The sequence below is a fragment of the Manacus vitellinus genome, unplaced genomic scaffold (assembly GCF_001715985.3).
Source record: "Manacus vitellinus isolate BGI_N305 unplaced genomic scaffold, ASM171598v3 scaffold_4_pilon, whole genome shotgun sequence".
Classification (NCBI taxonomy): domain Eukaryota; kingdom Metazoa; phylum Chordata; class Aves; order Passeriformes; family Pipridae; genus Manacus; species Manacus vitellinus.
This window is the reverse complement of record NW_021940604.1, coordinates 32347405-32368687: the sequence shown is the minus strand read 5'-3', so window position 1 is coordinate 32368687 and position 21283 is coordinate 32347405. Positions and strand designations below refer to the sequence as shown.

General features: G+C 42.5%; 2 protein-coding genes across 3 annotated transcripts; one reads left to right on the top strand and one right to left on the bottom strand.

The window, feature by feature from the left end:
- Nucleotides 1-752: 752 nt before the first annotated feature.
- On the bottom strand, nucleotides 753-17228 carry GJB7 (gap junction protein beta 7). Its single transcript, XM_029962826.1, has 6 exons — nucleotides 17158-17228; nucleotides 16961-17023; nucleotides 13631-13846; nucleotides 6047-6104; nucleotides 3052-3094; nucleotides 753-2061 (listed from the first exon to the last, which is right to left on the bottom strand). Exons 1-6 carry the CDS (start codon nucleotides 17226-17228, stop codon nucleotides 1304-1306), a joined length of 1209 nt encoding a protein of 402 aa, XP_029818686.1. The 3' UTR covers nucleotides 753-1303.
- Nucleotides 17229-17303: 75 nt separating this feature from the next.
- SMIM8 (small integral membrane protein 8) lies at nucleotides 17304-19988 on the top strand. 2 transcript variants are annotated; one of them, XM_018077822.2, is made up of 4 exons: nucleotides 17304-17329; nucleotides 17888-17929; nucleotides 18373-18514; nucleotides 19393-19988. In XM_018077822.2, exons 3-4 carry the CDS (start codon nucleotides 18395-18397, stop codon nucleotides 19549-19551), a joined length of 279 nt encoding a protein of 92 aa, XP_017933311.1. In that variant the 5' UTR covers nucleotides 17304-17329; nucleotides 17888-17929; nucleotides 18373-18394; the 3' UTR covers nucleotides 19552-19988. The 2 variants fall into 2 exon arrangements, with proteins under 2 accessions (XP_017933311.1, XP_017933313.1); XM_018077824.2 differs by having other exon boundaries at nucleotides 17314-17329; nucleotides 17888-17956.
- The last annotated feature ends 1295 nt before the right edge of the window (nucleotides 19989-21283 follow it).

Sequence of the window (21283 nt, the reverse complement as noted above, 5' to 3'; positions counted from 1 at the left end):
CAAAAAGCACACAGTTTATTCACTAGTTCTTAAAGTTAATTCTGTAACTGCTACCCCACTACTCATAAATGTAGTGCTAAAGGGTGCATTTTGATCAGGCTCACTACTGATTTCTGTTCAAAGGTCTTTCATTTCAGCAACAGAAAGAGCACACCACCCTGAAATAAGTTTTTTTAGGCACTAGTTTCTGTTGTCTTAAAAGTCTAGGTTCAACAGAAGACATGTCTTAGCTAATTTCTATCCCTTTCCTGTTTTCCCAAATGATGCACATAACACGGCGCAGAAGTGTGTGGTATTTAAGAGATACTCTGAAACTTGGGGGGAAGGGAATAGATGATTCTTTTTTACTTTGTTTCTACTGGAGGTTTTTCATATTTTTACAGCAGAGAAATCTACTGAAGGAAAGAGCAGCAGTATTTTCAGCCTTACTTAAGGGACCAGATTCCAGGCTACTCAATACTAGGGACTACTGGCTACTGTTCTGCCATATTGCGTGGTCTGCATTTCTCTACTCACTCCTGTGGAACTGGGAATGATCCTTTCTCTTAAATGCCACAACCACAAAGCAGAAGACAAATCTAATGACTCGGGAGCTGCTTGGTGCTGCTTGCACAAGTTTGAGCAAGTGCCTTTCCTTAGAGGATGTGTTCTGATGATTAATACCCTTAAAATTGTAAAGGGCTCAGATGCTTTCAGAAGGAGGTGCTCCATAAACAGCTAAATAAGCAAGTCTGTCTTTATCACCATGGGCTAAAATAGATGCGTCTACCTCTTCTTGTTTTTTTCTGGTTTTGGTATGTTTTCTAGTCTGGTGGAATGGGCATGTGACTACATAGTTCACTTCAAACACCAGCACTTTCCTATTGCTGTTGCAACAGTCATCAGATCCACCCACCTGACAAATGCTGTACATCCCCTTATTGTTCAGTTTCTTAATCAGTCCCAGGTTCTTCCACCTCTGCATATAAAAAGCCTCTTTTTGCTTGTACCAAAGCAATTCTGTGCAATATTCAATACACAACTGTGAGCAATTGTTTCACATGATTTATCATAAGCATCTGTGTTTATATTAAAACTTCATGGGATTCTCAGACTTCTACACTTCTTGTTTCAACATGAAAAGATCTTGATGATTTTATGTATGACATACATAACGTTACTGAATTTATCAGCTAGAGTAATGGGGAACTAGTAGAGAAACAGTATTTCCTCTGTAACTATCCTTTCAGTTCTGTAAAGCACTCGGGAAAAGCAATTTGTCAAAAGCAGCTTGTGTAATGGGAGGGTGGTCTCCAGCCTTCTTTCAAGTCAACGGGGAACATTTTTCATGTTCATCTCGTATATTCAGAGGCAAAGATGAGGAGCTATCGGGGAATTGTCCTGCAGGTGCTGCTCTGTTGTAACCAATGATTTCTGATTTGCGACAATTGCTTTTGGAGCCTTGCTGTTTCTTCATGTATCTCTTCAGATAACATTTTGGGGAGTATTTGAAAATTAGATAAGTCAATTCACTTAGATTTAGTATGATGCACAGGCATGAAGTTGCCACCAGAAAATAGAGGAAAATCATCTTCTCTGTGGGTTTGGAAATATAGCAGTCTACGCTACTGGGACATGGTCTCATGTCACATTTCACAAGATGCGGTATTTTGAATCCATTGTACAATTTATAAAACAGAACAAGAAAAACTATTTCAAATCCTATTTTTAAAATGAAGCTGATTAGGTAAGTGCACAGCAATCCACCATCTATCTCTCCTGGGTTTCTGTAAAGCTTCTGGTTGTGGTGCTTCTCTCTGTTCTCTCTGTAAGCAACATGAAAAACAACCAAGAGTGAAGGGGTGGAGACCGTGATTAATTGCAAAGCCCAAAGTCTGATGTGGGAGACAGGGAAAAAATGGTCAAAGCAGACATTTTCACAACCAGGCTGTTTGATATTGCATTCAAATTCATCATGTTCATATTTCCAGATATCTTCTGCGGCTGCAACATAAACCAGTAAGCGGAACATGAACACAACAGCTACCCAAATTCTTCCAACTCCTGTTGAGTATTTATTCACTCAAGTAGCAATGAGGCCACAGCATCACAAAGCTTCACAGGAAATGTCAGGCACTGGAACAGGCTGCCCAGGGAAGTGGTGGGGTCACCATCCCTAGAGGTGTTCAGGAAATGACTGGACATGGCTCTTAGTGCCACAGTCTAGTTGACAAGGTTGTGATCAGCCAAAGGTTGGACTTGATGATCTTGGAGGTCTTTTCCAACCTAAATGATTCTGTGATTCTGTAAAGCTCAGTACTTCTTTTGCTCTCTCTTGATTCTGCAGCCCATCGTGACTTCTGCCTATGGCCAGACTTCTGCTGGGGAGCAAGGTTATTTGGGTATTCCTGCAGTGCTACCATTAGAGCTCATGACTTACTCAAGGAGCTGAAGGACAGCTGCAGAAATTAATATATTGCTGATTTATACTGGGAAGAATGGTTACCAAGCTACTTCTCTATGCTGCAGATAAAAAATAACAGGGAAATATCAGTTAGCTTATATCTTTTCAGACATATACTCCTATGCTTTTAAACATGTTTGGAGGATAGTGACTTCGTGAAATACCTCTTTAAAGAGCTGTTTCTGTCCTCCACATCTGCAAACAGAGCTCAAGCAGAAGATTAAACCAAGTTCTTGAAGACAGCAGCACCAGCGCTTTGATGCTTCCTAAGTAAGTAAAATGCAATCACTGCATCAGTCTCAAAGGAGCTGAACAGCAAAGCATAACGATACCACTGTGATATAGCACAGGCAAGGAAACAAAGCGTTCACAGGAGCAGGTATGAATGTGAGCACATATGTGTGCATCTTGTGGATGAGCTGTCCTCTGAAGATTAGACAGAAAACCTAAAGAGGCCCTTCCTAAGATTTTTAAGATGCACACAAGCACTGTCGAAGGGAAGACTGATTTTTGTTATGCCATGTAAAATGAGTATGGCTGAAAGGGGCTTTTGCTAATGGCCACAATAACCACACCATCCCTTTCTAATGTAAAAAGCCTAATGTCACCTATTAATCCATGCCTGGAATTATACCAGTTCCGAGCCTTCAGCTGAACAGAAATAAAAGATATGCTGGGTCACCAGCAAGGCACAAAAATCACTGGTGGAAATCAGGCCATGGAGATACCTAAATATAGTCTGAGAAATTTACTTTGAGGATTTTACAGATCTGAAGATGGTTCCTGGTCTATGTGCTCTGTTGAGGAGAAACTGAAATCTACTAAAGGACTGCAGGTCAGGTCTTGTGGCCAGCAGTGCTTCTACAGCTGGAAGCCTGCAGAACTTTGGTTATATTTTTTTCCACTTGGCAGCCTTCACATGATATTGAGAAATGGCTGTAAAGGACAACCTTCAGCTTCAAGCCTAAAGGGCCACAGAGCCTGTTTCGTGGTATTATTTGGGTTATAACCAGCACAGCTCCTCTCTTCAAAGGAGCTGCAAATGTGCCTTTAAAAGATTCGTTTGCTTTATGCACCACTCTTGCTATAGATGTGGATGTTAACTGATGCTTTTGTATGCTTTGAAAATGCAATTAATGCACTGAAGCCTTGCAAAGAACATATGGAATGGAAAAACTAAAATGGACCTCAAAGATAAGGAGTTACTCAACTGATAAACAAGAGAAAATTGACTTCATGGAACAGCACAGGCACAGACTGATGAGAAGTAAAGTTAGCTGAGGCTAGAGAAGACAAAGACATTATGTGGGCTGTATGAAATTAAGAGCAAGGTGAGGATTCAGACAACAGTAAAAGAGAAATCTTCTAATAAGCACACAGCTGAGCAGTAGGAAAAATATGACAGTGGTAAGAGGTTTTGTAGCACTTCTAGAAGTGGCAATACACATCAAAGCAGATGCTGAGTGGTGTCAGGGTGTGACACTTGGCAAAATTATGTTCTGACTAACCTGAGGACAAGAGAAGAAAAAATGTGATTCAAATCTTTGTAGCCAAGGAGAGATTTCAGCCTTAGCGTTCAGAGGAGGTTCATTTTGTGCAAAATGAATCAAAGGGAGTCAAGAAGGGAAGCTGGCTAAAGAAATTGAGTAGATTGTGGAAAATGTAGATGACATCAATTTACATCAATTTACATCCAATGCTGAGGCTGACAATGAAAATACTCAAAGGTTTAAAAAAGCTACAAAAGGGTCAAAGCAGCATCTATTTGGCACTGTGGACATTAAGACCACAAAAAAGACTTGGCCTCTACGGGAAATTACAAAGGAGGCACTAAAAAGTCTTAATCAGTAGAAGATAGATTATTTCACAGAATCATTTCTCAGAATATTCTGAGTTGGAAGGACCCACCAAGTGCTCAAGAAAATGTTGAATGGAACAAGAAGTGAGGTTAGATTTACTTCAACCCCCGGCTTGATACATATATGCACACTCCAATTGGGACAAAAGCTGAAGATCAGAGATACATTGATTTGTTTTACTCATTTCTGACTGAAGTACAAGTGATAAGCATGAGAACAAGTTCTGCCAGTCAGTAAATAGAGCAAGTCATCTCTCTTCCTCCTCACATACATAATTTACTTCCTAGATGTGACTTAAACCAACCACCACCAACATACACACACATTTTTTCCTGCTCGCTAGAGACACAAATGACCAGAAGAGCCTCCCCACCCCTTGGTTTCCCTCAAATGTATGAGTGACTTGGTTTCCCCCCTTGGGGCTAGGCACATGCTCTGCTGAGCAAACAGAGTAACCTGAATGCACCATTAACTTCTGAATGTGCTGAATGTACTTCATTGAGTAAAGTGTTTGAATAATGCTATTGTTGTTGAATATATTCATCAAATATTCATTTCTGTCATTCACTGAGGTCTACAGAAGATTGACTAATGTATATTGAGTAATGCATCTGTTGAAAAGCACAGGGCTCAGAGAATTGCTTCACCTAGATTTCAATCAGCTCTGCTAATTTAATTACTTTAAAAGCAGAAAAGGTATCTTTGTGTGGAGGAAAATTGGGGGAGAGGAGAGGGACAGTAAGAAAATGCAAGAACAAACTGAATAACTAAAAAGAAGTGGGGAAAGCATCCAAAGTGTTAGAGGCACAAAGAGGGCAGACAGTTTGGAGCTTGGAGAGCTGAAAAATTACAGGAAGAAGGCACAGTGTTATGGGAAATGGAAGTGGAATGGCAAGAAAGAAGAGAAAGAACACAATCCTGTGAACAGTGGATCTATCAATTCTGCACATGCAAACTGAATTATCCTCACAGGTTGAGAGATGGAAAAACTCCTTTTTCTAAACTAAACATTCCTGGGGAATATTTTGCTGCACCTACAACTTACCCTTTTTTTATATATATTACAGGAAGAAAGAGAACCGTAAATAGTGGCAATAATGATAAAGCAGAGAGCAGAATTAGAAATCACAGAGGAGGGTATAGAATCACAAAATATCAGAGCTGGTAACAGTTTTGAGAGTTCATCCTCTCAACTTTTTTTTTTACACTTTAATCAAAACAGCATCACAGCACTTTTAGTTTTTTCCCAAACAGCAAGGAAAAGAAAAAAGAAGCATTGGCACAATGGTTTCCATAAACAACCAAACAAATAATGAAGCCTAACTTCAGATGTTTGTTTAGTAACTGCATTTTCCCCTTACCTTCCCTGTTTGTTGATATAAGGAAGTGTGCATCCATTTTATGGTTGCTGAGTCTTTATTTCATGGACTGCCTACTGCTTCCTTACTGACTGCCAGAGGTGTGAAGTCCACAGGCTGAAAAACACTGATTTACTTTTTCTCTGGCTTTAAAACAGCTTAGTTGTGCAGAAACTATTCCTGACAGTTCACCAGTCCCCATCATGGTCTATCTATTTCAGTGCTCCAGTGCTAGAGAAGAGGAGGGATGAGGAAACCTCCTGGGAACACCAAGGAACAGTATAATTCAATTCAAAGTCACACTACCAAGCTGCACATGCACCAGCTGTTCAAACTGTTGCACATCTGCAATAGGAGCTGAAGAACTATTACTACAAGACACTAACCTTGCAACACCTTTGTTTCCTGTTCAATGATGAGAACTCCAAGGTGATCTCCAGATCCTTATAAGAGAGTAAACGAGAAAACAGAGGTCACAAAAATTAACTTTGACTTCTTCAGACAACTCATCTCTTATCATAGAATAAGGAAAGCTGTAACCTTAATATAGTATTGATACTCATTGCTTTGTAAGGCTCTTCAAAACCAAGCCAGGTAAGGTGTGACAACCCATGAGCAAACGGAGCTCTCCTGGCCGTGTGCTGGCCAAGTTGTTCACTTCTGCCACGACAGTTGCTAGTGGTTGGTGGTGCAGCAGAGTCTGTGGTTCTCAGGCTGATGTGAGCCAAAGGTTTCCCACCTGTTTCATCCTTCAGATGCTTTCAGTGGAAGGTGGAAGCCTCCAAATGGCAGAGGTAAATATATTGACAATAGCTTGCTCTTGTCTCATGGACAGACACAAAAGTAATCTATAGACACTTTAGAATGAACTTCATTGATATAAACCCTTCATTAACATGTAATAAGAAAGGAAGTCTTATCCTCAAAACATTGGCAATCTAGACAAAGACAACACTTGCTGCTGAGGTGGAGATGTCCACCAGAGAGGTTTATCCAGCATCACTCAGCACATCAGAAGCAGATCTGTGAAAAGAATGATGATCTCTCATAGCCCAGTCCCTTGCTTTCCCCTTAGCTTACTGATTCTAACCACTCACTGTTCTATGCCTATTATTAACTTTTAGCTCCTTGGAGCAAGAAATAAGCCTTTTCGTACATTGGGAGATAAACTGCTGGTTACTCTGATGTTAACAGTAGAATTCCACAAACAATTAAATAGTGCTTAAAATATACATGTGGTGTGTAAAAACATTAGCCTAGGTATTTATTTGCCAAACAACTACAGAAAAGGAAAAGAAAAGACTAGATGGAAAAGGGCTCAGCTGGTCATTTAGCTCCATACTGAAGCTGGTTGGTTTGGCATTTACACCTGACTTTTGCATGAGCTTCTGCAGTGATTTGGGACAAATCTTCCTTTCTGGGCTTCAGGATCTTAGCTGCCAAACATTCACTTCTCTGAAAATACAACTTCTAAACTACATTTTCAGTGGCTTCATAACATAAAACATGCTTGGCATTATTATTATAGCAAGTGGTGACAAAATTCTGTCTTGTTTTGTATTTAGGAAAACCACAACCACTACTTAAAAAACCAGCAGCTGCTGAGTGTGATGTTTTGCCAGCTGCTAATTGCTGTGGTCTCTTCTCTGCAGCAATGAATGGGTTTTGAGAGAGGGCAGACACAGTTCACTGTTTTCTTTGTTACTTAGTAAACTCTGTAATTAAAAAAAATTAAGTTCAGCAAAATGACTTAATTTTTTTAAGTCATGATGTACATATTTCACCTACACAACTACAACTGCATTTCTCCTCACCTTCATGCCAAATGAATAACTCATCTCTCTCATGCTCTCCTGATGTAACCAAAAACCTCCTTCCAAAGCAAATGATCTTCAACATTAATAAGTATTACGGTTCCATTCAGGCTAATGTTGCTGTTTTAATGCTTTAGTCAACTCATAAAATAAAAAAAGAATTGAAAAAGTCAAATGATTTCCACATGAACAAGCAATCATCAATGGCCCCATTAAAATTTTTAACTCTATAGTTATAAAGCACTGCGGTAGTGCAGCAAAAAGAGGATTATATCCTTGGTTTATGCTGACTGATGCTACACTCGATTGAGGCTATTATCAAGCCTATCTGACATCTGAAAAACAACTTCTCCTTCAGTGAAACTACATTTTATAACAAGAAACTCTTAACTTACCTGCACCTCAGTGAATGATTGCAGCTGGACCCTAGCTTTCTAGTGGAATTAACAATTAACATTCCGACAAAGGGAGTTACTCTTTAAGCCTTGAAGATGGAAACTGCTTATCTTCTAGGTAATATAAACTAAATGAGTGAAACCTGATCATCTCTCCTGGCACACTGTTCAAACCAGAACCATAAAGCCTCTTGTATCATCAGAAAGATATGAGGAAACCATGGCATTTATTTGAAGTCACAGGATTTATCTGCATCTTTTGAGCACTCATTGGCATCAGTTCAAACACTGCACACTTTGTTCTTTCACAGTAGCAACGGCACAGCCTGAAGACACGTGTGTTGTGAGCCTTAACTCCCACCCTGTTTGCTGTCTGACATTTTACATCAGATTTGTATTTTGTGTTGTCTTGGGCAAATCAACTGTCCATAAAACACAAATATTCTTTTAGGCACACATCACTCCTAACAATACACTGCACAAGCCTTTCTCTTAGAATTTTAAATTATGGTGGTTTTCCTAAGCAAGTGAAGCCTGAATTTTTTATTAAAATATATTTTGGTTACTGTACCTGTTAATTGATTCCCACATTGGACTAAGCAGATGAACCACTCCTCACCAGAAAGCCTATAGCTTTATTTTTAATAACTAAGCTAAGGAATAAGTGTTTATGTTCTGCCTTATGCATCTTACTGAATATCAATGCTTTGGTGGCCATTTTTACCTGGGATGTGGCTGTACTGCTGAGTAACATCACAAAATAAGGAGAAAGACCGAATTCCTTGCCTCTTACATGAATTCTTTGCAGTATAATTTATTCATAGTATAGTTTATTTAGCTTAAACTTACTGTGACTGTTATCCAGGAATTATATGTGAATGTTCTGTAGTTTTACAGAGAGGAAGGTACCACATAGCCTAATGGGTGCCTGAATCAGGACCTTGGTACCCCAGAGAAGCTGATGCCTCTGGAGTGTGACTGAAGGTACCATATCTTGGAGCTGGACTGCAAGTCCAAACAAAGCCTTCCAGCTGCCTGCTGGAGGGAGCTACCTGCCAGGTGAGCACCTTCCTCCCGGTACTGCTGCTGAATGCCTGACAAAAGCCATGGATGGCTGAACAAGGTCCCATTGACATAAGTAATTCAAAGGCTAAAATCACTGTAGGAATACTGGGATTACCTGTAGTACTGTAGGAATATTGTGATCACCTGTAGAACTGAGAAAATCAAAATTCAACTTTAAATCCAAACTTTTTTATGGCATTAAAGACATCTGAGCAATTGTAACTGTCCTACAGAGATGGAAAAGAAAAAAAGCCCCAAGAGCCTATTGAACTGAGTAGTTACAATCCTATCACTTTAATGTCAAACTGTTTAAGCATCTTTATGATACTCACAGTTGTATCTCCATCGTACCTAGTATATAAACATTAGACAGTGCCACTCTATTGTATTGAATTAAGAGGAGCCAGAGGCCATTGAGTGGCAGGAAAGCTATAACATAGTCCACATCGTGGAAATATGGTGGAATAACTCCCATGACTGGAGTGTTGCAGTGAATAACTACAAGCTCTTCAAAAGGGATGGGAGAGGAAGGAGAGGTGGTGGGGTGGCTCTGTACACTGGGAAGTGTTTCAACTGTATAAAGCTCAATGATAGTGATGATTAGGTTGGGTGCCTATGGGTAAGGATCAGGGGGAAGGCTAACAAGGCAGATACCCTGGTGGGAGTCTGTTATAGATCACCCAACCAGGACGAAGAGGCAGATGAACTATTTTATAAGTGGCTGGCTGACATTTCATGATCACTAGCCCTTTTTCTTGTGGGAGACTTTAACTTGCTGGATGTCTGCTGGAAGCTCATGACAGCAGAGAGGAGGCAGTCTAGGATGTTCCTGGAGTGTGTGAAAAATAACTTGCTGACACAGCTCGTAAGTGAGCCTACTAGTGGTGGGGCCCTGCTTGACCTTCTGTTTACAAACAGAGAAGGTCTGGTGGGAGATATGGTGGTCAGAGGCCACCTTGGGCATAGCAACCATGAAAATATAGTTTTCAATTTGCGGTGAAATAAGGAAGTGGGTCAGCAAAACTTCTACCTTGGACTTCAGAGGGTGAACTTTGGTCTGTTCAGGACACTGTTTCAGAGAGTCCCTTGGAAAACAGCCCCTAAAAACAAAGGGGTCCAGGAAGGCTGGACATACTTCAAGAAGGAAATCTTAAAGGCAAAGGAGCAGGCTGTCCCTGTGTGCCAAAGGATGAGCCAGTGGGGAAGAAGACTGGCCTGGATGAATAGGGAGCTTTCACTAGAATTCAGGGAAAAATAGAGAGTTTATGACCTTTGGAAAAAGGGGCAGGAAACTTAGGAAGAGTACAAGGGTCTTGTTAGGTCATGTACAGAGAAAATCTGAAAGGCAAAAGCTCAGCTAGAACTCAATCTGGCTACTGCTGTGAAAGATAATTAAAAGTGCTTTTATAAATACATTAACATTGTAAAGAGGGCCAAGGAAAATCTCCATCCTTTATTGGACGCAGAGGGGAACACTGTAACCAAGGATGAGAAAAAGGCTGAGGTACTTGATGCCTTCTTTGCCTCAGTCTTCAATAGAAAGACCGGTTATCCTCAGGGCAAACAGGCCCCTGAAATTGTAGACAGGGACAGGGAGCAGAACAGGCCCCTGCAATCCAGCAGGAAGTAGTTGGTGGACTGCTGAGCCATTTAGACCCATTTAGTCTGTAGGACCAGATGGGATTCATCTGAGAGTACTGAGGGAGCTGGTGGAAGAGCTCTCCAAGCCCCTTTCCATCATTTATCATCAATCTTGGCTAACTGGAGAGGTCCCAGTTAACTGGAGGTTAACCAATGTGACACCCATCTACAAGAAGGAAGATCCGGGGAACTACAGGTTCCTTATCTCTAGTGCTGGGCAAGGTCAAGGAACAGATCACCTTGAGAGCCATCATGCAGCACAACCAGGGGATCAAGCCCAGCTAGCATGGTTTTGTGAAAGGCAAGTCTTGCCTGACTAACCTGATCTCCTTTTATGACCAGGCGACGCACCCAGTGGGTGAGGGATGGCTGTGGATGTAGACTACCTGGACTTACAGCAAAGCCTTTGACACCATCTCCCATGGCATTCTCCTGGAAAAGCTGGCAGCCCATGACTTGGACAAGTTCACTCTTTGCTAGGTGAAAAACTAGCTAGATGGCTGGGCCCAAAGGGTGGTGGTGAATGGTGCTGTGTCCGGTTGGCAGCCAGTGACCTGTAGTGCCCCCCGGAATCAGTGTTGGGGCCAGTCCTCTTTAATATCTTTATTAATGATTTGAGGAGAGGATAGAGTGAACCCTCAGTGAGTTTGTAGATGACACTAAGTTGGGTGGGAGCGTTGGTCTGTTGGAGGGCAAGAAGGCTCTGCAGAGGGATCTGGACAGGCTGGATTGATGGGCCAAGGCCAGTTGTGTGAGGTTCAATAAGGCCAAGTGCTGAGTACTGCACTTGGGTCCCAACAACCCCTTCAGCACTACAGGTTGGGGGCAGAAAGGCTGTAAACCTGCCTGGTGGAAAAGGACCTGGGGGTGCTGGTCAACACCAGCTGAACATTAGCGAGCAGTGTGCCCCAGTGGCCAAAAAGGCCAATGGCATCCTGGCTTGTATCAGAAATACTGTAGCCAGCAGGACTAGGGCAGTGATTGTTCCCCTGTACTCGGCCCTGGTGAGACCACCCCTCAAGTCTTGTGTCCAGTTCTAGACATCTCACTACAAGCAAGACATTGAGGTGCTGGAGTGCATCCAGAGAAGGGTCTAGAGGGTAAGTCCTATGAGGAGCAGATGAGGGAGCTGGGAGTGTTTAGCCTGGAGGAAAGGAGGCTCAGGGGAGACATTTTCAATCTCTAGAATTACCCGAAAGGAGGTTTTAGCCAGGTGGGGGTCAGCCTCTTCTCAGGACAAGAGGGAATGGCCTTAAGCTGTACCAGAGGAGGTTCAGGTTGGAGACTAGAATTGTTGTCACTGAAAGCATGGTTAAGCATTGGAATGGGCTGCACAGGGCAGCAGTAGAATCACCGTCCCTGGAAATGTTCAAGAAACGACTGGACATGGCACTTAGCGCTATGGCGTAGTTGGCATGGTGGTGTTCGGTCAAAGGCTGGACTCAATGATTTGGAGGTCTCTTCCAACCTTAATGATTCTATGATTCTATGTGGTGGTATTTATATATTAAAAAGCAACTGTAAGGTGCAGAAAATCTGAGAGTTCCAGGTTACTGCGTGACAGAGTTCCTTACTATGGAGTTCGCTCTGTTGAACCTGTGAAATTTCTGCCCTCTGTAGTCTTCTTAGGAGCTGTGTTCCCTGTCTGAGATCTGAAGAGTGCCTAGATGAGAGAGGGCACTAGAAGGATTTTAACTTATCCCAGCTTAAACTTATTGGGAGCCCAAGTGTTGAAGGCAGAGGTCAGTCCGGGTCTGTGACCCACTCCCAAATGCCTTCCCAACTGCATTGGCCTGCTTACATCAGATCGTCTCACTCATCCAGCTGAAAAAAATACTTTTTGTTTGTTTGTTTTCTGGCAATATTAGTTTTCAGCTGGACTAGGGAGTTGAGCAAAAAATTGGCCTACTCCAAGGCTGAGTGAATCTGAGATCGCACGCAAGGAAGACCAGGGCAACTACAAGCACAAACAGGTCTCCCCTTGCCCCTCCTTTTTGGAGATGCAGTCTTAGCTCAAGTTTGTCTTTAAACCCACTCTAAGGTATCTGGCTCCATATTGTTGTAATGAGAAAATTCAGTACTGCACATGTTTCTCTGTTCTTCCTTTGTAGTAGAACCTAGCTTTTTCTTTCCAGAGGGGATGCTTTCAGTTTTGGTATTATTCTGTTCCCAGTTAGAAACAATTTGCTTACTCATTAATGAAAGAAGAACCAAAGAAAGTGTCTTTTCCCTTCCATACTGAATTCTGTTGAAAAAAATTTGTAAGCTTAATCAGAAGAATAATTTTTGTTTGAAGAATAATGATTGCTTTAATCTTTGCTGGAAGGCTTGTTTGTCTCTCAGAGACACAGCTGGCTATCAAGTATTATAGAAGACATACATAAAATGTTATGAAACACAGAAGATTCACTCTAAGAGATTTTCATTTTTAAAATGTAAATTGCCTTAAAACTGTTTTGGATTGTCAGTGGTAGGGGTCCCAACCACTGCATGCTGCTGTCTGAAAACTGCCTTTTTTCAATGGGAATGACAGAAATGAGCAAGAGCTGCTGAAAAGCAGCATAAGAACTCTTGAGAATGACATGAGCGGAGCAACAACCACACAGAACACTCTCAATGCCACCCCTGTCTAGCTGGTCTGTTTGTTTTTTCTTCTGCAGTTATGTCCTTATTATGACAATACTGTTGCACATGCCTCAGTGCAACAATGGGTTCCCTCATCATTAGCTGTGAGCAAGGGGGAGTACTTCTCATTCCTAATTTTTGCTTTCCCTTCTCCCCTAGACTTGTTCAGGACAAAAAAAAAAAAGTCCCAGTTATCAACTCTAATTAAAATACTGTGAAACTGACAGTGTATAAAACATTTTAAAAATCAGGCAAAACAGGAGTGCAGACACACAGTTTACACTCACGTATGAAAACCCTAACAAACGTGATGAAAGTTGCCCCTCTCAGTACAAGTCATACCAGTGAAGTCCCACTGTTGATGCAAAAAGAATTTTTTCTTCCCACAACAGCTCTGTAACTGTGTTTCTAAAGCAGGGATAATCTTATCAGTAGCTTGAGGCACCCTGTCTTTATGCTGAAGACGATATGAAGCTCTGTTCCTGTGCGGTACTTGAAATAGGAAGGAGCTGTGAGGTCAATCAGCAAAGACGTGGAGGCACTGCTGCTGCTCCCCGGACTGCAATAGGCTGGCTGTCGCATGCTAACGATGTCTGCGGGGCACAGCACCGGGTTTGCTCTGTTCCCTACAGAGGCTCTTCTGCAGCTCAAACGATAAGGGCATGTGAGTCTCAAAAAAAGCAGAAACCGCTATTACGTTCTGAATGAATATGGCATACAGCAGAATCCTCTGAATGCAAAATCCCAAAGGAATTTATTTGAAAGGAAAATAAATCTCGGTAACGGACTTAGGTTTGGAAAAGGAAGGTTTTTTTGGTTATTTTTCAGAAGAGATACTCAGATATTAGACGATGGGTGACTCAGAAATTCCACAGATATTTACTACTCTACTCTTTATAGAGTCTCTTCTATAAAAAGATGCCAAAGAGCTTTATAAGCCCTGATGGATTGAACATTTCAACATCCTGTTAGGTCAGATGATAGGAATAAAATATTCACATTAAAGATAAAATACAACACTTTCCCACAGTCATAAAGCAAAACTAGAAACAGTAAGCAATACAAGCTTTTCATCACTGTATGGTTAACCTGGCTAGCTGGAACATGCTTAGTACACATGCCAAGTACCAACATTTACATCAAAACCCAAACTCTCTTCTATGTCCCTCTTTGCTTCTCTTTCTATGCAAAAAGCCTTATCTCACAGCTCTTCACATGGAGAATATTTTCTCTCTGGCCAATGGTGTTCTTTTTACAGAGTTGAATCCTTCCCTGTCAAGGGTGTCTGGGACTTACCTGTCCTCCATAAGGAAGATGGGAAGTGCCCGACAACTAGCACCAATCTAACAGTCCTTGCCACCATTATATGGCAAATGTGTTCTGACATAAACCCATCCTACCACAACCTGGAAAATACTATCATGACCCTGACTGACATTGGATCAGAACTTTTATCTGCATGGATGGTGTAATTGCTGGGAAGGTGTGCATGTGCCGATAAGCAAGTGTGCTTTCTCAGTGTGGTGATATAAATCTTTTGCCTTCCCATATAAAATGTGGGGAGGAAAATTGCTTGGGAGCTGTATGCAGATAATCTCTTACAGTACTGTAAAAAATCCCCCTTCCCCTCAAGAAAATCAAGCTACCTTCCCAAAAATGAAGGCTCCTGCAAAAACCTCCTATTGACTTATTTCAATTAGACAAAAATGAAAACAAACAAGAGCAGCAAGCTTCACTTGGATTTCCTACTCAATAGTTTCCAAACAAAATCAGCTGTGTGGCATATGCTGCCAAAACAATAGCTACCAGATTAGCAGATGGTATGTTGTGAATTAAATGTTGACACAAAACCCAGACATACCACTCAATCCTCTCTTGACACTAAAACTTATTTCCCTATTAATTTTCTCGTCTTATATTTAGTCACAAAAACAAAAAAAAATTCTTTAGATACTCCATCTGGATTTAGAAGGGACAAGTTAACCTGCAATATACTATTAATCCACCATCTTAAAAAAAAAAAAAAGGTAGCTCAATTACTGAAAAAAAGCAAACCATGGAGCAAGTGGTTCCGAGTATCTGGATACCTCTACATTTCATAGAATCATTAAGGTTGGAAATGACCTCTGAGATTATCAAGTGCAACCATACACCTAGCACCACCATGTTCACCACTAAACCATATCCACAAGCACCACATCCACATGCCTTTTGAGCCCTTGTTGGGCAGCCTGTTCCAACACGACTACCCTTTCCAAGAAGAAATTTTTCCTAATATCCAATCTAAACCTCCACTGATGCAACTTGAGACCATTTCCTCTTGTCCTGTCACTTGTTACTTAGGCAAAGAGACTGACCCCCACCTGGCTACAGCCTCCTTTCAGGAGTTGTTGAGAGCAATAACATCCCCCCAGGTCTCCTTTTCTCCAGGCTGGAAGACCCCAGCTCCCTCAGCCACTCCTCATAGGACTTGTGCTCCAGACCTTTCATCATCTTCATTGCCCTCCACTGAACCAGCAGAGGGGCCCAGAACTGGACACAGCACTCAAGATGTGGCCTTACCAATGCTGAGTACAAGAGGATAATCACTGCTCTAGTCCTGCTGGCCACATTATTTCTGATACAAGCCAGGATGCCATTGGCCTTCTTGGCTACCTGGGCACACTGCTAGCTCATGTTCAGCCAGCTACCTGCCAAGACTTATGTTTGTCCCCTTCTGTCCCCATGGTTGCAATATGCTCCACCAAAGTCCTCTCACACACCCTCCAGGTATGGAGAAGTGTGAACTGGAGTTGGTGAGCCCAGAATTACATATGTGCTAATCCCCCAGCTGGCTGCAGCTAGAAGTCTGTAATATTATCCATCATATCTTGGTTCTGCCAGCTGGTTACCTAGGGGAACACTGATCTGTGTCCCTCCCTACCCTCCATGTATTGTTTTTTCTAAAATTTCAAATTTCTCCTCTACTTTCTAATGGGGCTGAAACTGCCCAATGGCACTGAAGTCAGTGGAAGTGGAAAGGGTGGAATGAGCAGTCAGAGGTGATCGAGTGGGCTTTGTTTCCTCTGGACTCCGGGCAATTTTCTTAATTTTACTGTTTACAAATGAAAGGAAACAAAACACCACCACAAAGCAGCATTTACATAACCAGGAGTTTTCAGATGCCCAAAGTCTTGGGTTTGGATCTACACAACAGAAATCAAATATTTAAAATCCAATGTATTTTTCTGCTCAACCAACTGCACTTCCAGAGACCCGTCTTCACATGAAACACCCTTTCCCCATCCTGGCACTTGAGATCAACAGACGGGCAAAACTTACTACCCCTCCTTTTCCATTTCCCACATTTAAAACATAATTGCTGACATCCTGATTGCCAGCATTTGCACTGCTGGATGAATCCTGGGCAGCTCCTGGGATTGGCGTGACCGTGCCCGGGCGCTGAGTGAAGGGCTCCTCTGCCCACAGAGCCAGCTCCTTCCCCCACCTCCTTGTTCAGCACTGCATTCAGTTTTGGGCCCCTCACTTTAAAAAGGACATTGAGGTGCTGGAGCATGTCTGGGAAGGGCAACACGTCTTATGAGGAACAGCTGAGGGAGCTAGGAGTGTTTAGCCCAGAGGAGGCTCAAGGGGAGCCTCATCGTCTCTTTTACCACGCCTGCAGTGAGAGGACGAGGAAATGGCCTTAGATGGGACTTAGATCAGACATTAGAAAAAAAACTTTTCACTGTTAGGGTGGTCAGGCGTCGGAACAGGCTACCCAAGGAGGTATGTGGTGGAATCACCATCCCTGGAAGCGTTCAAGAGGCGCCTGGATCTGGCGCTGGGTGATATGGTTCAGCGGTTTAGGGGTTATAGTGGTATCGCTGGGTAGACGGTTGAACTGGATGATCTTGTAGGTCTCCTCCAACCTTTATGATTCTATGATTCATAGAGGAGGCAAGCCCACAGCCCCGCCCGATGGGAACCTCCCGGTCCGCCTCCGCCGCCGACGGCTGAAAGAGACGGGCGGGCCCGGGCCTGTCCATGTCCCGCGCCTCCGCGCGCCAACTGCCTCCGCCCGCAGGGGCGCAAGCGCAGGCGCAGCCCTGCCCGCCCCGCCCGCGGGGAGGAGCGTTGGCGGCGCGCGGTGAGTAAGCGGCGGGCGCGCGCGGTGTTTACCCCGCTCCCCCCTGTCCTCCTCCTGTCTCTCCTGAGGCGCAGGGGGGGGGGGGACGAGCGGAGTCCCGCGTGTCCCGGGAGTCCCTGCCGGGCTTTTCCCCTGCCAAACGGCCCCCTTCGTCCCGGTGGCGACGCCGGGAGCCCCCTCGCCGCCCGCCGGGAGGCGTCTGCCCTTCCCCTGCCCTTCCCGGGGAGGTCCCCAGCCCTGTGTCGCCTCTGCCCCTCAGTCAGCAGCGTTAGCCAAGGGCGTTTTGCCACCTTTGCTCGGGTGGCATAGAATCATAGCATCACAGAATAGTTTGAGTTGTAAGGGACTATAAAATCATTTAGTTCCAACCTTCCTGACATGGGCAGAGACACCTTTCACTAGACAAGGTTGCCCCATCCCACCCGGCCTTGAAGGGATGGGCTATCCATAACTTCTCTGGGCAACCTGTTCTGGTGCCTCACCACCCTCACAGTAAAGAGTTTCTTCCATGCTCTAATTCTTCTGTATTCTAACTAGCCTGGATTTCCTCTCTTTCAGTTTGAACCCAAGGCGTCTTGGACCTGCCCAATGTGTGCAAAAGTGAGACCTGAGTCCTGGGGCTGCTGGGTGGGTGTACTACAGCAGGGTGTGGGCTGTCCTGACGCATATAAGGGTTAAAAAAACCCCAAAACAATGTTTCCTGGCACTGTCTTTTTAGCCAGTGGTCTGAAGACTGATGCTGCTCAGTGCACAGGTAGCTAAAGCATTAGCCAGAGGCAAGTGAAAAACCCCCAGCCCATTATCAGAAGATTCAGATTTGCTGTGTGAAGATGTGCATCTCCAAAAGTTAATTTTACGGTGCACAAAATTAATTGGTGTGCTTAAACTGGGAATGTTGGATGACACCAAAGGCAGTCATTAATATATACACAAACTAAAATTCATGCTGAAGGAAGACAAATTGAGTGTGAACTCCTGTTCAGTGAATGTAGCTCTTTTATGTTTTTTACAAAAATGACAGCTGTTTTTCATTCTGCTTCTAGGAAGTATTCAATATTAAGTAACATGTCTTCCACCAAACCTTCCAATGAAAATGAAACACCCGGAGAGAGGAAACCAGGACTGAGGAGTGTCCAGACAACTATGCTCTTCCGAGCTGTGAACCCAGAGCTTTTCATTAAACCTGTAAGATGCTCAAGAAACTAAATATGCTTGAAGAGACACAGTTGCTTTAAAATAATGATCACAATTCTGTGTGTTATATAACAATCTCTTGTCATGCAAACCACTCAGAAATGTAACTAAAAATATTTTTATTTCTTTCCACTCCGATTGTTAAGAGCCCAGAACATTACACTGTTTATTGCAGCTCTTATTTCACTGTTGTATTGTCTGGTTCTTTTGTACCTAGTCAAGCTTCTTTCAGAAAGTCTGTGTACAGACATGTTACCCATGTAATTAATACCCATGTAATTAATAGGAGTTGTTTTTAATATTTAAAAGGGAACAAATCATAAAATGCAAACTTCTTTGATATGAAATGAGGGGATTTTTCCTAGCTTTTGGGGATTTTGGATTTTTTTTTTCTTTTATAATTAAGTTAATGAACTTGAGGTTTTATTTGCACTTGCAGAACACAGCAATGAATGACATTTTATGCGTATAATAGAAGTAAATTTTGTGATAATAGTACAAAACCTATAATCGAGGTTGCTTGGTAGGAGCAGAGGGCATTGTCCCAGCAGTATATCCAGGTGAATTCTGTTAGAAGTTTGTAGTAAGGACCTTTGGTAATTGGTTTTGGCTTATTCATTCATGCTCAAGCAGCATTTCTGCCCAGCAAAATACAGAGCACTGGGCAACGTGGTGTTCTGTCTCCTTTTTGAGAGGAAATTCTTTTTGCTATCAAAAAATTCAATCTGCAAGAAGGCAGTGATGATTTTTGCAGATGTCACAATAGTTTACTGTTCACTTTCTAAGATAAAATAGAAGAATGTAATGTTTGAGTTGAATGAAAAAAGTTTTCACTAAAAAACATGTACTATCTTTTTATTTCTTGTCAGAACAAACCTGTGATGGCATTTGGACTGATAACAATTAGCCTCTGTGTGGCCTACCTTGGTTATTTGCATGCAACAGCAGAGAATAAAAAAGACCTCTATGAAGCAATCGACAGTGAGGGGGCCAGGTACATGAGAAGGAAAACTTCCAAGTGGGACTGAGAATGTAAGAAAGGAAATCAGCAAATGAGTCACAGAACTTTTCAAGGCTGTGTTTTTTTCTCTTTCCATTGCATAATGGGTAAATGTCTCTTGCTATCTAATCCAATTCAAGTTCCTTTATAAAATGCCGGCCCTGTACAAATAAATTGCAATAAAGATACATGCAAACGTAAAAGTGATTTTAAGAATTGCTGTCTGCAATCTCCACAGCATGTCAGAAGACGTGAAATTACCTCGGACCTGCAGTCAGGACTGGTGAATGCCTTAGAAATCAACTTACTTTTCTCTTTGCTTTGATTAAACGAAATCAGGTGTTTGTCTTTTATTTTTAAAACACGAGGCATAATGTATTGTCTGTGAAATTAAAAATTTGATCTCTTGGTCAGTTGAAAGATGATAACAGTGGTGCAAATAAAATAATTTTAAGGCAAGAAAGATCTGATAAAGCAATTGGTGAGAAATTTAATAAAGGAATCTGTAAAATACTGGCCAAAATAATCTATAATTGGATGGTAATATATTCTTCCTTACAAATGAAAAAAGGTAAATCAGCAGCCAGATAGAGGAGAAAAAGTGAAATATTTCTGCCAAAGAAAGACAAGAGCAACTCAGCTGTTACCTTTCCTGTTTGGCATCATACAACAGATCAGTGAACATGCTGGCATCATCCTGCCAGTCGATAGGTTTAACTCCAGGTTGTCCAGAGCTTGTGCAATGTTCTTGACTAGTCAGCAGGACTAGTTTTATTTAAGCTCCATTCAAAAATTAAATTTCACTCTATTACAAAGCAGATTATATAACATTATATAACATTTCTTGTACGTTACTGAACTCAAAATAAGAAATGGAAAGTCTAAAATCCACAGGTGCTGCTGAGAGTGTGGCTGGAGGGCAGGTGGGCATGGTGGCATTTCCCAAGCACGTGTGGTTATCCCTTGTGAGCCTTTGGGTGAACTGTACAGGCAGTATCTTTCTATTCCAGCACTGAGGCCTTCCCTCGTGAGGTTCCCCAGCTGCTTCTGGGTGCCTGAAATTTCCTAGACAGTTTTTCCCATGATGGTGACCTCTCCCAGCTCTTAACTCATGAATCCTTCACTGTTGTTTTTTTTCTCCTCTGTCCGGTTGCAGAGGGGACTGAGAGAGTGGCCTTAGGTACCTGGCACCCAACCAGGGTCAGCCCACTACACTGAGAAAAGACAGGCAAAGAAAAGGAAGGCAACTGCCTTCTGGATCTGAGCCTTCCTGCACTGCTTCATGAGGCTTTTTACTGCTAGAGCATATGAGCACTCCTCAGCCAGGCATTACACAGTACGTCTGACACCTGTCAGCCTTAGTCTTGCAGCCTCCCACCGACTGCTGAAAGGCACACAGAGGATTGCTGGAGTGTTTTGCTTTGAAATTTTATTTCATATAAGTTTCTAAATAGCTGTCTGCTTATACTGCATGTGGTCAGAGCAATATGCATCGCATCTCAAGAGGAAAAGCGAGGAGGTTTACAGTGATCTAAAGCTTTTGACAGAGTTCATTCCATTTTATGGAGAAGTTTTCCAAGGGAGCTCTGTCTCTTGCTGTCATAGCATCTGCTGACAGTAGCTGGCAGAAGCTTAGTTCCTTGTGTTTAACCATTCAATTACTTGCTATAAGCCTATTATATATCTTCCCAGACCCTAAGTGCTGAGGATTTGAACATGAACCATTTGTCCTGATAGTAGTGACTCCAGGGACTAAGGGC

What these genes read in the sequence shown, in the direction of transcription:
- GJB7 (XM_029962826.1), bottom strand. Translation starts at nt 17,228, where the DNA reads ATGGACAGGCCCGGGCCCGCCCGTCTCTTTCAGCCGTCGGCGGCGGAG. An exon ending in GACCGGGAGGTTCCCATCGG is followed by an intron (nt 17,024 to 17,157) that starts GCGGGGCTGTGG and finishes CATATCACCCAG; the next exon opens with CGCCAGATCCAGGCGCCTCT. An exon ending in ACAGGGTGCCTCAAGCTACT is followed by an intron (nt 6,105 to 13,630) that starts GATAAGATTATC and finishes ACTCTCTTATAA; the next exon opens with GGATCTGGAGATCACCTTGG.
- SMIM8 (XM_018077822.2), top strand. Translation starts at nt 18,395, where the DNA reads ATGTCTTCCACCAAACCTTCCAATGAAAATGAAACACCCGGAGAGAGG. An exon ending in CAGAGCTTTTCATTAAACCT is followed by an intron (nt 18,515 to 19,392) that starts GTAAGATGCTCA and finishes ATTTCTTGTCAG; the next exon opens with AACAAACCTGTGATGGCATT.